The following is a 17,339-nucleotide window of genomic DNA, read 5'->3' on the forward strand; positions in this document are numbered from 1 at the left end:
GGGGTTATATTTAGGAAGTGGTTCCCTGTGCCAATGCGTTCAAGTGTACTTCCCACTTTCTCTTCTATAAGGTTCAATGTGGCTGGCTTTATGTTGAGGTCTTTGATCCATCTGGACTTGAGTTTTGTGCATGGTGACAGATATGGATCTATTTTCATTCTTCTACATGTTGATATCCAGTTATGCCAGCACCACTTGTTAAATATGCTTTCTTTTTTCCATTTGATATTTTTTGCTTCTTTATCAAAGATCAGGTGTTCGAAAATGTATGTATTGATATCCAGGTCTTCTATTCCGTTCCATTGGTCCTCCTGTCTGTTCTTATGCCAATACCAGGCTGTTTTCAATACTGTAGCTCTGTAGTAGAGTTTAAAGTCAGGGATTGTGATGCCTCCAGAAGTCCTCTTATTGTACAGTCTCAGTGTGTATTTTAAAGTCAACTCTTGAATTGCCACAGAAACCTTTGAACTTTTTTGAAGTTGCATTGGGCTTGTAAGTTAAGTTGAAGTGTATTAATATGATAGCCTTACAATAGTGAATCTTCTGAGCTACAAATAAGGCAGATAGAATCATTATTTGTTTTCTTTAATAGTTCCCAAGAAAACTTCTTAGTTTTCTTCATATAAACACTGAGGTTTATTTCTAGTTACTTCACATTTTTGTACTTCACTATCATGAATGAAACAAAAATGCAATGTATTATATTGTGCATTAGTCTCACCTATGATATCCTTGTTGATCTTTCCATTAATTTAATGATTTGTACAGAGATTCTCATGTGTTCATTACAGAGAAAATCATATCAACTGAGAGTGTTTTCCTTTCATTACAATTATATATATTTATTCTCCTGTTGAAGAAAGAGCTTTACTCAAGATAATTCTTGATTCAACAAATAAAAACTTTTCAGTTTGTCATAATTTCTTTTCTTTTCTTTTTTCCCTTTGGTTTTTCGAGACAGGGTTTCTCTGTAGCTTTGGAGTCTGTCCTGGAACTCGCTCTATAGATCAAGCTGGCCTCAAACTCACAGAGATCTGCTTGCTTCTGCCTCCTAAGTGCTGGGATTAAAGGCCTGTGCCACTACTGCCAGGCTTAATTTGTCATAATTTCTATGCAGTATGTATGAATATGAGAAAACAAATATGGTTGTTATACCAAGAGGAGTAGATTGGTATTTTGGGAAGAGTCTTCTGTCTCTAGCCCTGGGAAAGTTAGATCACTGGAGACAGGGAAAGCAGCTCTCAGAGAAAGCTGTTTCACCAGCTCGAGGGAGAGGTGATGGGAATCTGTATGGTCTGTCCTCCCAGCAAACAGTGGCCTGCTGCCTTTGTTCTGTTTCATTGTGGCTTTGAGTGGTATTGAAGATTGAGCCCAGGGCCCCAAGTGCTAAGCGTGAACTTTCTGTTGTACCCAGATCTGCTGTCTGTTTTTTTTTTAATAGCCTGTGAAATATGAATGGATTTTTATGTGTTTAAAGAATTAAGGGACCAAAAGAATATTTTATGCCATGAAAATTGTATGAATCTCAAATTTTTCTTGTCCGTAGCTAAAACTTGTAGGAACTGGTCACATCCATTGTTGTTGTGGGAGTTTTTTGTTGTTGTTGTTGTTCCTACTTGTGGTTGCTTCTTGATATAAAAATTCAATAGTTGTAACAAAATGGACTGTGTGGCCTAGGAAGTATAAATGATAGACTTTGACCACTGGGATATCTTGAATCTAATAAATTTGCTTCTGAGATAAGGTCTCACTGTGTAGCAATAACTGGCTTTGAATCTGATAGATTTTAAAAAGGTAGAATTGACAAGATTTCCTACCTGAGAAGTATAATTTGTGAATAGGCAAGATAAATAATTAAATAAATAAACAACTAGGTCCACAACAACAAACAACAGAAGTGTCTTGTTTGTATTGAAAACGTGGGCTCGGGGGCTGGAGAGATGGCTCAGTGGTTAAGAGCATTGCCTACTCTTCCAAAGGTCCTGAGTTCAATTACCAGCAACCACATGGTGGCTCACAACCATCTGTAAAGAGGTCTGGTGCCCTCTTCTGGCCTTCAGGCATACACACAGAATATTGTATACATAATAAATAAATATTAAAAAAAAACAACACTGTTTTAAAAAAAAAAGAAAGAGCCGGGGGGGGGGGGGGGGGGGGGTGGTGGCGCACGCCTTTAATCCCAGCACTCGGGAGAGAGAGGCAGGCGGATCTCTGGGAGTTCGAGGCCAGCCTGGTCTACAAGAGCTAGTTCCAGGACAGGAACCAAAAGCTACGGAGAAACCCTGTCTCGAAAAATCAAAAAAAAAAAAAAAAAAAAAAAAAGAAAGAAAGAAAACGTGGGCTCACCAAGGAGCTGGTACCTTTGATATCTTTAAAACAGTTCGTTACCTGCAGTGACCAAGAGGCAGTTCTCTCCATCAGAGATGTGGACAGATTTGGTGCTAGCACATAACTGCCAAGTAGAATCATGAGACTGCAATATTGTCCTGAAAGAGGACACACAATGAGAATGCAGCGTCCCGCAAAATACTTCTTAAGATAACCAGTATTTAAGGACTCCATAAAGTATGTGTCAAATCTGGGTGCAAGGGCTGGAAAAAATGGCCCCCTAGTCAAGAGCTCTTACTGCTTACTGCTTACTGCTCTTGCAGAAGACCCAACATTTCCCAGATCCTCCAATGGGTAATTCACAACCACCTGTAACTCCAGCTCCAGGGGATCTAACGCCCTCTTCTGGCTCAGGCAGACATGTAATTAAAAAATAAACACCCTGTCAGACATGATGACATAAGCAATAATCTCAACACTGAGAAGACAGGCAAGTAGATCTCTGGAACTCCCTGGCCAGCCTGTAGCACCTTGGTGATTGACAGGCCACTGAGAGCCGCATCTCAAGAAAACGTAGATGGTTCTTCTGAAAAACAACATCCAAGGTTGTCTTCTGGGCCTCCACATGCACACATACATACAGAGAGAGAGACACACACATCAACATTTAAAGACTAGATAAAGAAAAGAAGAATCTAAGTGGCCATCTGAGAGATAAGGAGATATCTTAGGGGTTGCAGAGGTGGCTCAGTGTCTAAGAGCACTTGCTGTCTAAACACAAAGACCACAGCTTTGGATCCTAGCACTCACATCCTGATCATACCTGTAACCTCCAACTCCTGGTAGGAGCAGAGACAGGATTGGCAAGGCTTGCTGGCTTCCACCTTGGCTGAGAAAAATGAGAGACCCTGCCTCAAAGAATAGGCAGAGAGCCATGAGGATATGACCGTCTTCTGCTCCCTGTAATGCACTTGCCCCAACACAGACAAATTCTTCTCTCACATATAAAATAAGTAAACTCTCTTTTAAAAAACATCTTAGGAATATCTAAGATGAGTTAGGCATGGTGGAACACTTCTTTAATCCTAGCACTTGGAAGGTAGAAGCAAGCTGATCTCTGACTTTGAGGCCAGCCAAAGCTATATAGCTAGTTCCAGGCCAACCAGGGCTGGATAAGGGAGTCCCTTTCTCAAGAAAGAAAGGAAGAAAAGTATTGCGGTGTATGTAACTAGGTGTGTGCGTGCGTGCGTGTGTGTCTATGCAGGGTTCCCATGACAAATGCATCTGCACTAGGCTCAGCAAAAAAAGAGGAAATTGATCTGTAGAATATCTGGTACATTTTGTGGAACCCAAGATCCAGGAAGTGCTGCTGGGCCACTTGAGGGGTTGGGGCCCGGCTGTGGAACAAGACTGCCTCAGAGTCCATCTACACCTTCCTTCCTGCTCTTCTTCGCTCTTCTGTGCCTGGGCTTGCACACGGCTGCCTCAGCCAGCTCTCTGTTCTTTACAGCTTCTGTCAGATCGGAGACTGTCTTCAGCCTCCAGCTCCACCTAGTCAGGGCCAAGCGTGCACACCACACTCACATTGATGGTCAGAGGAGTGGTGTAGTGTGCCCCTTGGGCCACAGCGTGGGTGTGCACGGCACAGTTGGATGAGGCGGTACCATTGCGAGAATATACCACAGACAAAGCCAGAATTGAAAGTAAGAGCATGTGTTCTGAAGGAGCCATGGCGCTGGCCCATTCAGCACAGCACTGAAACTCACAGGCTGGCAAGACTAAGAAAAGATGGCTGACTGCTGACATGCCTGTTTCCTTGGATGTGGAAATGGTTGGGACCATACTGTAGAGCAAGTTCCTTGTTCCGTGTTTAATATCATTAAGACTATGCTGTATGTCGTGTTTTGTCTAATATTGTGTGTGATGCTCAGTATCATTAAGACTATGCTGTATGTCGTGTTTTGTCTAATATTGTGTGTGATGCTCAGTATCATTAAGACTATGCTGTATGTCGTGTTTTGTCTAATATTGTGTGTGATGCTCAGTTTCCTGTGTCATTTTTGCTATGCCACTGTGTATGGATTTTTCACCAGTGATTTGAATGTTTCTGTAAAGATATTTTAGGTAAAATTAACATTTTTATTTGCAGTAAAGTTTCACTAAAGCAGGTTACTTTTTATTATTATTGGTTATATTTTCTGACAAGGCTCACTTTGTAGCCCAGGCTAACCTCAGGTTTACAGAAACCCACCTGCTTTCTGAGAGCTAGGATTAAAGGTGGGCATCACATGCCAAGCTTCAGATTACATTGTACAGTCAGGCTGGCAAAAGACTAACTTTAAATTCTTATTTTATTTATTGTGGTTTTTTTTTTTTTTAATAGGGCTTCTCTGTGTAAACAGTCTAGTCTGGTCTGGCATTCACCTTGTAGACCAGACTGCAGGCTGGCCTTGACCTTTACAACTCACAGAGATTCCCCAGCCTCTGTTTCCCAAATGCTGGGGTCGAAGGTGTGTACCACCACTGATTGGGTATTTATTGTTGTTATTCTTGTTTTTTAAGACTGTGTTTCTTGCCGGGCAGTGGTGGCTCACGCCTTTAATCCCAGTACTTGGGAGGCAGAGGCAGGCGGATCTCTGTGAGTTCGAGGCCAGCCTGGTCTACAGAGCTAGTTCCAGGACAGGCTCCAAAACCACAGAGAAACCCTGTCTCGAAAAACCAAAAAAAAAAAAGACTGTGTTTCTTGCTGGGCAGTGGTGGCACACATCTTTAATCCCAGCACTTGGAAGGAGGCAGGTGGATCTCTATGAGTTTGAGGCCAGCCTGATCTACAAGAGCTAGTTCCAGGATAGGACAGGATCCAAAGCTACACAGAGAAACCCTGTCTCAAAAAAAAAAAAAAAAAAAAAAAAAAAAAAGACTGTTTCTCTGTGTAACCCTGGCTATCCTGGATAGATCTCTATAGATCAGGCTGGCTTCAAACACAAAGATCTGCCTGCCTCTGCCTCTTGAGTGCTAGGATTAAAGGTATGCACCAACACTGCCTGACTTATTTATTATTATTATTTTATTGTGATGCTTTTTTGAGGCAGGGTCTTTCTACATACTTTGATGGTCTTGATATTCACTATGTAGAACAAACTGGCCTTGAACTCACAGAGATCCGATGGCCTTTGTCTCCTAAGTGCCAATACACCTAGCTAAAAATTTTTAGCATATATTTGTTTGATTGTTGTGTGCATTTGTGTGTGTTAGTCTGTTCATGTGTGTCTGTGGGAATCAGAACAACTTGGTGTGGGGGTCAGTTCTCTCCACCTGTGCATTCCAGGTCTTGAACTCAGGAAGTCAGCCTTGCCCTATAAGAGAGAATTTTGCTACCAGATTCCTTCAGGTTTGAGCCACCTTTCAGTTCCTCAGACCCCCAGCCCATGGGTTTGGAGTATGTGAGCCTCCGCAGTGGCTTGAACTAGCTCCTTGGTGTACATTTCTTTGTAGACATAATGTGCAGACATGCTCTGTAGGCTAGTTATTTCTCTGGAGAACCGTGGCCGAAGTATGTCATAAAACTTTAATTTTATTTCATTTAATTCCTACACAGTACTGTAGAATGAACCAGGCCTCACATGTGCTAGGCAAGTGCTCTACCACTGAGGTACCTATGGCCTTTTGTTGTTGTTGGCTTTCCTTTTTAGTTTAAGATTTTTTTCTTGCTGACTTACTCAGTAGACCAGACTTGTTTTGACTGTACAAACCTCTTGCACTGACTTCCCAAGGGAAATTTTTTTATATTCCTGAAAGATGGTTTTTATACTGGAGGTTTATTACTGTGCTAAATATTAGTTACCTCCATTTAGATAGGAGGAGCCTGAGATGGAAGGGTATTATGTGGCTACCCCAAGGTCCCACAGCTGAAGATACAGACCCAGTCAGCCTAGCTTGCAGGCCTGTAAAAACCCTTGTCTATCAGTCAGGTAGACAGACCCGTCTTCTCCAGGCCAGCTCTCTCGCCTGGGCAGGTAAGGACGTGTAAGATGGTCGTTGCACCCAGGAAGAGACAAATTCACATGGACTGAAGAACCCAGAAGCCTGTGTCAGGAAGAAAAAGAAAATGCAGTGTTTACTTGGGAGGAGGAGACAGTCCTGCCTGGGCCGTGCAGTACGCAGCTGGTGTGCCTTCCAAGCTAGGGTTCTCTGGGATCCTCTGTGGCTTTGCTGAGGCTCCTTTGTCTCTTCCAATGTGGTTTAAGTTGGTTTTCCATGTTCACATTTGAGACTTGCAATGGATGCATTTGGTAAATGGCAGGCAGTAGCCTGTGTCTGTGACCAGTGAGTACTGGAGACGCTGTTCCACATACAGAGATAATGAGCCCTCTGTGTCCACCAACTCCGCAGCATTGGCTGGTGTAAATCATCTCGTGACAGTTTGGCGATGTGAATCCTTACCCACATTTCTGTCTGTAGCGTAGACTCCTAGAGTTGCTCAGTCGCTGCATATGAACGTGTATATTGTGTATGGTCTCACGTCCTGACATGCTTTCCACAGACTTCAGCTTTCGTTTCATTAGCAGGATACAAGAACAAGAGAAATGTGTCCTTAATGAGCCACCATTGCCCTGTTGTGTGATAGACTGTGTATTTACTAAAATTCAAAACTGACTTTTTTTTTCTTGCTGTCTGTTTTTGCCCCATACTGCAATTATTCTGGACAAATTAAATTGCACTTAAAAGGGTCGAGTGTAATTCATCGATAGAGAGCTCCCTGGCACTCAGCCATTGGTTCAATCCCTGGTGTCTCAAAAAAAAAGAATTATTTTTAGAGACAGGTTTTGAAATGGCTTTAATTGCAAGCCATTTTATTGGCTCTTTTCGCTCCCTCCCACAGAAGGCGCCGCAGTATAGCAGTCAGATCTGATCATGTGTGATAAGTAGTCAGGAAAGTGTGCCAGGCTGAATAAAACCATTTTGTAGAATAACTGAAGGAAGTGTTATCAAGGCTGTGCAGTGAACAGGCTAGCGGGGCTGTGAGATGAGAAGTAGCTAAGCCGTGCTAGCGGCCAACACCCCAATCCCAGCACTCGTTATCAGTCCCTACTCAGTGAGTGAGTGAGACTGGCCTGGACTAACCTGGACTAAATGCAACCCTGTCTCAAGAAAACAAAACCAGCGAGCCAGAAAGCGCATCTGGGAGAGCGAGGTGTGGCACATGCCCCGGCCTGGGCAAGGCCGTGGGTCAATCCCTAGCACCATAAGAAAAATCACTTAGGGGGCTGGAGATGGCTCAGCAGTTAAGAGCATTGCCTGCTCTTCCAAAGGTCCTGAGTTCAATTCCCGGCAACCACATGGTGGCTCACAACCATCTGGAATGAGGTCTGGTGCCCTCTTCTGGCCTAAAGACATACACACAGACAGAATATTGTATACATAATAAATAAATAAATAAATAAATAAATATTTAAAAAAAAAAAAGAAAAAAGAAAAATCACTTAGGGTATCATAGAATTTGTTGGGCATCCATTTGTGTGCACTTGGAAGTGATATAAAGTGCTTCCTGATGTACTTTTGTCCTCCCCCCCCGCCCCGCCCCCCTGTTTAAATACAGGATCTCACTGTGTAGCGCAGGCTGACTTCAGACTTCAGCAATCCTCCTGCCTCAGCCTTTTGAGCACTCAACCTGTTTGCATTCTACTTCAACACCTACTGATTGTCTTCAGTTTTATTTTAGGAATTTGAGATCATCAGGCACACCCCACCCAAATACGCACTGCCCAAGTTAACTGTGCCCCCCATCATCCTGTTTTCCTTCCCTCTAGCCTCGGGAGCACTGCCAGCTCTTCCCACAGATGCCGCCAATTCCAAGAGCATCCTGCTTGTACTGTAGCCCTGACTGACCCTCAACTCACTATGTAGACCAGGTTGGCCTCAAACTCAAAGTGATCCTTTTACCTCTGCCTCCCTGCTGCTAAAATTACAGGCATGTTTCACCATGCTTGGTTCCCACCAAAATTTATCTCAATGGGATTGCCATTTGAAATTTAATGGAGAGTGCAGAAGTAGAAAATTAATTACAAAGTGTTCTTCCTCCGGTGGGAGGGAAAACATCACACTGCGGATTGCTAATGGCAGCCACTCCGGGGTGGGAGAGACGAGAGTGCCGGTCTTCCTCCCCGGGAAGTCAGAGTGCTTAGTAGACCGGATTCGGGCTGTGTTCAGAGCTCCTGCACCTTGGCTGTCGTGTCTCCCACTGTTCTCCTGGAGCATGGGCAGCTACCAGGTCTGGACAGTCAACCAGAACTGCTTTTTCACTTCCCACAAAAAGAGATGGAGCAACAGGAGCCGTCATTGACTAAGTCAGCCTTGCAAAAGCATTTTGTTAACGTCTGTTGTGTGCCAGGCCTAGTTAGGTAGGCACTGGGAAGACAGAGGGGAGTGGAAAGCCTACAGTTATTGATAGGGTGTTATAGCAAGGTGATGTTTGTATCTGTTTGTATCTGTTTAACTTAGTTTCATTCTCTCTCTCCTTTAGTACCCTCTTGTGTACGGGCTGATTCTCATTCCCTGCTGGAGTTCTCTGGTTTGCCTCAGTAGAATCTACATGGGAATGCATTCCATCCTGGTAAGAAACAAGGGTGTCGTCCTTAAATAGTTCTTTGTTTCTGGCATTGGTAGAAACTTTGCAAACTTAAGTCACGTGGTTATATGATCTGTTGTCCTGCAAAGGAACACAAAAGCAAAAGTAGCTTGGTAAGGCGATTTCTTTTTGTAGAAAGGGTGCCACAGAACTCAAACCATCTGCTGAGTTCACTTGGGTTTTATTCTGACACAGGTGGTGACTGGTTTCCCCACTGGCTGGGCACAATCTGTTTTTCTGGATGGGCTAGTCTTCAAACTGACTCAAAGAAAAAGAAGGAAACGGGTGACAGGGTCAGCCCCTTCAGGCCATCAAGTTCCAGGAATGGGGGGGGGGGAGGACTTTGTGTAAACAAGAATCTTACTGGGTGTGGGAGATTATAAGATTTACAGGAAATTTTTACAAGGAGAGGGAGATTAGTGGAACATTGGCTCTTGATGACCAAGCTACTTTTGATAGATGGGCAGGGAAAAACGTTTCTCACAAAGCCGGAATGAGAAAATACAGTTTGTAAGTAGTCCTCATGTTGTAAGACTACCGCCATAATGACCTGTGGCGTGCTAATATTTTGACCCTGTGGTTCTCTTCACCCTCCAATGCTGAGAGTGCTTCAGAAGCTCCAGGAATGCCTCTCCTCTCTCTTGCCTGGTTCGCTGCACCCTGCAGCTGGTTCCCATAGCCTTCTTACCTTTCCCTTCTCAAAGTGCTCAGCTGCATCTTCTCACTGGGATTGCTTCTGCCTTCCTGTCACCCAGCCCACAGTGGCCTGTCTGTCCTCCTGGCTCAGCATCCCATAAGAGTTTAGGATTCATTGCATGTTAGCTTGTAAACGGGAGGACCAAAAAAGATGGCAAAACTGAACTAATTTATGGAATCCTAAATTTTCTGATGGGTTATACTGAATTTTGTTGCTATTGTTGTTATTATTTTTATAATGTTTTGTTTTAGGGCTCTACTTGGTGTTGTGAGCCTTGGAGAGCTGGGCCTAAAAAATGAGGCAGACAATCTGGGGTGGGGTACAGTGGTGCATGCCTTTAATCTCAGCACTCGGAAAGAAAAGCAAATGGGACCTCTGAGTTCCAGGCCAGCCTGATCTACAAAGTGAATTCCAGAACAGCCAGGGCTGTTACACAGAGAAAGGCTATCTGAAGAAAACAAAAACAAAAGCGAAAAAGAGACAAAGTAAAGTCTCATGCATCCCAACTTTATTCAGAGAGAGCATCAGAAGGTTAGGAAAAGTCATTTGAGTAACGCTTGCGTAAATTCAAGCTGTCTGTAATCACAGGGACAAGCGTGGAGGCATATGAATACCAACAGCTGAAGTAAACTCCCTTCCGTCTGCTACACCTGGGAGGAGCACGAACACACATTCCAAGGACAGTTCGGTGTTCTGAAGAAACTGAGGTCACAAGACTCTTGTTTTCTCACAAGCACTCAGAATTCTCACATTGTTGGACTGCGTCTGACAATGTTCTACCTGTAGAACATCTCACTAGCTTATTTCGTGGCTGTAGGGATGTTGGCATTCTCATCACTCTACCTGGTTTATAATCAGACCACACTTTTTTGTTTGTTTCGGGTTTTCTGTTTTGTTTTGTTTTTTAAGACAGGGTTTCTTAGCCGGGAGTAGAGGCAGGTGGATCTCCATGAGTTCTAGGCCAGCCTGGTCTACAAGAGCTAGTGCCAGGACAGGCTCCAAAGCTACAGAGAAACCCTGTCTCGAAAAAATAAACAACAAAAAAAAAGACAGGATTTCTTTGTGTATATTTCTTAGAAAAAATGTGCTTTCATTTTTAAATTCAGTATCATTCCAAGAGAAATAAGAATCTTATTATTGAATATATGATCTCAAAACTACTGTTCTTTACAAAATGAAAATATAGCCATGCATAATACATCTTTATCCTAGAGCTCAAGAGGAAGAGACAGGAAGATCTCTGAGTTTGAGGCCATTCCTGGGTCTCCATTGTAAATTAAAAGTCAACCAGGGCTATATGAGAAGACTCTATCTCAAAAAAAAAAAAAAAATTTAGTGATTGATGCAATATTTCTGCCGAGTTCAGTTTACTCTTTATATACTTTATATATAGATTATATCTACTCTTGAATCATCTGGAGTTAAAAAAATGTGGCCATCAGTTCTTTTTTTTTTTTTTTTTTTGGTTTTTCGAGACAGGGTTTCTCTGTGGCTTTGGAGCCTGTCCTGGAACTAGCTTTGTAGACCAGGCTGGTCTTGAACTCACAGAGATCCGCCTGCCTCTGCCTCCCGAGTGCTGGGATTAAAGGCATGCGCCACCATCGCCCGGCGGCCATCAGTTCTTTTAAGATTTATTTTATTTTTTAATTATGTGGGAAGGGTATGTGTGTGCATATGACTGCAAGAGCCTGCAGAGACCAGAGATCCCTGAAGCTGGAGTTGCAGGCAGTTATGAGCCGCCCAAGGGCTAGGAACTGAATCTGGGCCCTCTGCAAGAACAGTACATTCTTTTGACCACTGAGCCATCTCCACTTCTCAATTCGTGAATTTTGATTTTACTTTATTTTGTTTTTATTTATTTCAGTAACAAGGATTAAACCTAAGAACTTCACATGTAACCAGGCTAGTAGCTACACGCTAAGACTTTTTGAGACAGCAGTCAGACAGGTTGCCCAGGCTGACCTTGAACTTCTTGAACAGTCCTGCCTTAGCTTCCTTAGTCCACCCAAGCAATTGGAATTGTTTTCCTGTACTACTACTGTGCCAGGCAACCCTAATTGTTTAATTGTTCAATGATCAGTTTGCCCCCAAAGAACATATAATTTGTCTTATTCAAAATAGCTTCAGGGATGCCAGGAGGTAGTGATGCACACCTTTAATCCCAGGACTTGGGAGACAGAGGCAGGAGGATCTCTGTATGTTTGCGGCCAGCCTGGTCTATAGAGTGAGTTCCAGGACAGCCAGAAAAACCTTGTCTTGAAAAACCGAGAGAGAGAGAGAGAGAGAGAGAGAGAGAGAGAGAGGGAGAGAGAGACAGAGAGAGAATAGCTCGAGGGTGAGGGCGAGCTGGGTCGATGACTCTGGGTGCAGGCATTTGCTGTTATTCAATCCCAGCACCCACTATCCACCCACAACGGCCTGTAACTCCAGTTCCACACGATCTGTTGCCCTCTAATGATCTCCAAGGGCTCCTGCATGCATGCGGCACATGGACTCATACAAACACACACATACATACATATAAATAGGAATAGCTTCAGGGGCCAGCAAGATGGCCCAGTGGGTAAAGGCACTGAAGGCATATACCACCATGGCTGGCATTTTTCCTTCTCAAGGATACATCAGGCACAACTTTCAAGTATTGCAAATAATAATTTCATGCAGTACTATAGCTGTCATTACCAGGCAATGATACTTTGCTTATTTGTGTTTCAGCAGTTGATCCTTTTAAAGATTTATTTATTATGTATACTGTGTTCTGTCTGCATGTCTGCCTGCAGGTCAGAAGGGGGCACCAGATCTCATTACAGACGGTTGTGAGCCACCGTGTGAGTGCTTGGAATTGAACTCAGGACCTCCATAAGAGCAGTCAGTGCTCTTAACTGCTGAGCCATCTCTCCAGCCCGATATTTTGTATTTGAGACAAGGTTCCATGTAGCTTAAGTTGTTTTTGACCCATGAGGCTCCTGCCTCTGCCTGCTGGAATTATAGACATGTCTCCTGTGCCTGGCCCAGTTTTGTAACATTGTGAATCTGATAATATTCCTTCAACTTGTACTTTTCATATCTTTCAATGCTTAAAATATTTCCATTATTTTGAATTATTTTGTATAACAGTTGGTGTCTTCACTGTTGACTATGAAACTAGTATGGACCATAGGTAGAGTGTTTCCCACAGACTGCTCCCAGATACTCAGACAACACTAAGCTGCTGTCTTCATTATCATTAAGGGCACTCATAATATGCTCTAATAATTTATAAGAAATATTTCATTCAGCATCTGGCATGCTTTGTTATCAGTATGAGTCAAAGAGCAAATACTTTTTTGGTTTTTTAAAACAGGGTTTCTCGGTAGCTCTGGAGCCAGTCCTGGAAGTCACTCTGTAGACCAGGCTGACCTCAAACTCACGAGATCTGCCTGCCTCCGCCTCCAGAGTGCTGGGATTAAATACGTGTGCTACCACTGCTTGGCTGCTTTAAAGTATTTTGTACTTTTAAAAGTATATGCACTTTTCTGTTTTTCCTAGTTCTCAAAAAAGTACAGGTTAGTATATCTATTTTTTCAGTCATTACCAGACATAGCTTTCAAATTTCAATTTCCTAAAACATGATTTTGTAAAGGTTTATTTGTGTGGGGGTGATGCTAGGAACTAAACCTGGATTTTCTGGAAGAGCTGTAAGTGCTCTTGACCACGGAGCCATCTCTCCAGCCATTTATTTGTTTGTTTGTTTTGATACAGAGTCTTGCTGTGGTGTTCTGGGTGGCCTAGAATTCTCTATGTAACCTAAACTAGTCTCCAACTCTGTTTTAAAAAAATGAAAACACACACACAAAAACCATTAGAAGACTTTGATTCTAGGCTTAGCATCACTTATAGCCATCTAAAACTGTAATATTTATGTTTTCTTACCAATATTGCTATTTCAGTCTTTCCCCCAAAACATAAGCTTCATGACAGCACACAATATCATTTCTTTGAGTAATAAAGTCTTTCTTCTGCATGGAAAATCACAGTAGCAAACATACTGTTCAGAGTCTGACTGTGAATGTACATACATTGTACATGTTGTTAATGGAAGAATAGAACTAGGAAAAACCATCTTTTATTAATAAGTCTTTCATTATTGACCAGGCTGTGCTGGGTGCATGTCTTTAATACCAGTACCTGGGAGGCAGACAGCAGATCTCAGAGTTTGAGGCCAGCCTGGTGTATAGGCTAAGTTCCAGGACAGCCTGGGCTACACAGAGAAACCCTGTCTTAAATAACAAACAAACAAATATAACCCTTTTTATCATTAAAACGATTTTAGTGTAATATTTTTAAACTATTTATTATGTATCTATCTATTTATATTTAGACAGGGTTTCGTGTGACCTTTGAACCTCTGATCTCCTGCATCTATGTTCCTAGTGCTAGGGTTTTGGGTATGCACTACTATGCCTGATTTTTGCGGAGCTAGGCACTCTTCCCACTGGGCTACCTCCCAGCCCAAGTACCAGTACTATCCTGTGGTTGATTTGTAAGGTTTATTTTAAAGTTAAACACCAAAATAGCATTATACTAATGTACTGTTATCTTTTTTAGGATGTTATTGCTGGGTTCCTGTATACCCTTTTAATCTTAATTATCTTCTACCCACTTGTGGACCTGATTGACAACTTCAACCAAACTTACAAATATGCTCCGTTCATCATCATCGGGCTTCACTTAGCTTTGGGCATCTTCTCTTTCACTCTGGACACCTGGAGCACATCCCGAGGAGACACAGCAGAGATTTTGGGAAGTGGTGCTGGAATTGCATGTGGCTCTCATGCTACTTATAACCTGGGTCTATTATTAGACCCTCCTCTACACACATTACCTTTAGCCAGCCCCCCACTTACTGTAACTCTGTTTGGAAAAGCCATATTACGGGTCGTCATAGGAATGATAACTGTGCTGATCGTGAGAGATATAATGAAGAAGATCACCATTCCTTTAGCCTGTAAGCTCTCCAGTATTCCATGTGATGACCTTCGCCAGGCGAGGCAGCACATGGAAGTGGAACTGCCGTATCGGTATATTACCTATGGGATGGTTGGGTTCTCCATCACATTTTTGGTTCCCTACATATTTTCCTTTATTGGTATCTCTTGATGGAGAAATATTGTTTATTATAAGAAAGGAGGCTACCAGTTATAGTTAAAACTATTCTCCAGGTAAAACTCGGATCAGAGGTTTTTGCAAGAATTTAACTTAAATAAGTAAGTTCTGCAGCCAGTGCATTTTATTGTTGCACTCCAGATGTTCTAGGTGGGCTGAGTTCTTTCAGTACTGAGAAGTGATGTGCCCATTTAGAATGTTCAGAAAATGTTCGGAGAGTTCTGTGCTGTTACAAATTGTAGTTATATATAATATATATCAAGGTATGCAGTGTGCAAGTGTGTATCTAGTATATATATTATATATATATATAATTATTTACCTAAGAACTGTGGGGTGTATTGAAAAATCAATAACAATATGCAGTTGTTCCCGCGTTTTTGGAATTAATGTAGGCATGTTGTTATTAACAAATAGGTTTAACGTTTATTTCCTATGGGAGCCATTTCCTAGTTGAATTGATAATTACAGAATCCATACGCTACCACATACTGGTTCACTGCCTCTTTACACTGCCATCCCCTTTCCTGTTATCCATGACCTTGATCATGGGAGGCATTTTTAATGGACCAAGTTTTCAGGAAATTTTGTTTTGTGAATTTCTCTCTTTCTCTCTCTCTCTCTCTCTCTCTCTCTCTCTCTCCTTCTTCTTTTGTTTTGTTTTTCAAGACAAGGTTTCTCTGTAGCTTTGGAGCCTGTCATGGAACTCACTCTGTAGACCAGGCTGGCCTCGAAAATTTTTTTCTTTCTTTCTTTTTTTTTTTTTTTAAAGTTCTGTACACTGTGTTGAATGTACTTTTTTCCCCTCGACTGTTTTGGTCATCAGCAATGATTCAGGTACTGATTTTGATTGCTTGCTAACTGTGCCTTTCTTTTGCTGAGTTAAGAGACACCATGTATACTGTGATGTAAAAGTGGGACTCAATTCTATCTTAAGCTACTTAATCAGGCAAATACTTTAAAAATATATATCAAACTAACAGAGATAGGAGCAAATGACCTGTAACTCTTTAGTCTTTTTTAAGGAAGAAATATGGAATAGCTAAATTTTCTCACTAATTTATTGGAAAGCTAAATGGATAAGTATATCCATTTTGTAGGTATTTTTCTGTGTGTTGCAAGTTATAGGAACAATATATATCTTATGTACATCGTCTTGATTGTTTATAGAACAGGTAAATATTTCCAGAGTGAGTGGGAATATAACTGAAATTTATAGATGAGACAATGTACACCCTTTCTATATTAAAAAGCCATTTTTCTAAATTATTTGAGAAAGATTGCATTTCCCACTGGTAACTTTGAATACCCACTCTTTGGCAACCTAAGGTAGATTATAAAATTCAAACGTGAAGTCCCAGTAGTTTAGACTCTTTTCCCAATGTATTATTTTTACAGTGGGAAATTTTAGTGTGGTAGTAAACTATTTTTTCTGTCTGCCTTTATATTCTGAAGTGTGATTGTAATTAGGTTAACATTGCATTTATTTATAGTGAGCTTTTCATAAAGAAGAGAATAACTTCCCATAGAAATGAGCATCAGGTATGGAGCTAATGACTTAAGTGCACTATCTCTGATTATTCAGAAGGAGAATGTTTCTATTTTGGACAACATAAGCATTTGAGCTCATATTTTTATAATCCTGATGAAAATTTAGGGGCCTGGTAATTTTCGCCCAAATGGAATCTGATCAACTTAAGCTAGTAACTGCAGGCCCTTCAGCTAGCAGGAGAAGAAAGTAGATGCTTAGGAAGCTATCGGTACGCTGGGAGCTGGAAGGTGCGAGGTGTGCTTAGCACACTGAATCATAAGGAAAACCCCATGCTTTGGGTCTGTTAACCTATTAATTTTTTCTGTGTAGCTTAAAAAGAACTTAAAAATATTCTATTTCTTTGTGTTTTATTATTTTTTGTTTGATGACAGTTCTATGCTAAATGTATTTTAAAATAAAAGTCAAATTCAAGATCAAAAGGACCTCCGTTTTGTTTGTCTCTTACGTACCTGTCTGTTTTTGGGGGGGGCAGAGGACAGTGTGGTTTGAGACAGGGTTTCTCTGTGTAGCCGTGGCTGTCCTGGAACTCACTCTGTAAAACAGACTGGCCTCGAACTCAGAGGTCTGCCTCTGCCTCCCGAGTGCTGGGATTAAAGGCGTGCGCCACCGCTGCCTGGTGCCAAGTGTTTATATTACCTGTTAAGATTTTAAATATTTCCAGGTTTTCATCCTAGCAGCTTTTCCTCTAAAGGATTTTTTTTTCAAACAAATGAATTTTGTTGTTTTTAGACATAAACGACAGTGAAGACATTCTTAAGAGTCAAGCTTTCCCTTAAATGTATGATCCATTATGTTTTTGAGGCAGTCTTAAGGTTAGCCTTGAACTGCTGCTTCTGTCTCTATTTCCCAAGCCACCAGAACCGCAGGCTATGCCACCATACTTGACTTTGCTCTGCGTTATTAAGCTTGTCAAAACTCTACAGATCTTGTGAGGAAACATGTCTTCCTTGTAATATATATATATATATATATATATATATATTATA

The 17,339-nt window shown here is 41.7% G+C and overlaps 1 protein-coding gene across 1 annotated transcript in view; it reads left to right on the top strand.

Annotated features, from left to right (window-relative positions):
- The window catches only part of Sgpp1 (sphingosine-1-phosphate phosphatase 1), a 22,324-nt gene extending 5,557 nt beyond the window's left edge, over nt 1–16,767 (top strand). Inside the window, exons 2-3 of the mRNA XM_041658708.1 lie at nt 8,855–8,944; nt 14,244–16,767. Of these exons, the coding sequence (XP_041514642.1) occupies nt 8,855–8,944; nt 14,244–14,795 (642 nt within the window). The 3' untranslated portion in view covers nt 14,796–16,767. The remainder of the gene's footprint in view (nt 1–8,854; nt 8,945–14,243) is intronic.
- Nucleotides 16,768–17,339: the final 572 nt, after the last annotated feature.

Source organism: Microtus oregoni, unplaced genomic scaffold (genome assembly GCF_018167655.1).
Source record: "Microtus oregoni isolate MIOR12 unplaced genomic scaffold, Mior012 000009F_ref0000495, whole genome shotgun sequence".
Classification (NCBI taxonomy): domain Eukaryota; kingdom Metazoa; phylum Chordata; class Mammalia; order Rodentia; family Cricetidae; genus Microtus; species Microtus oregoni.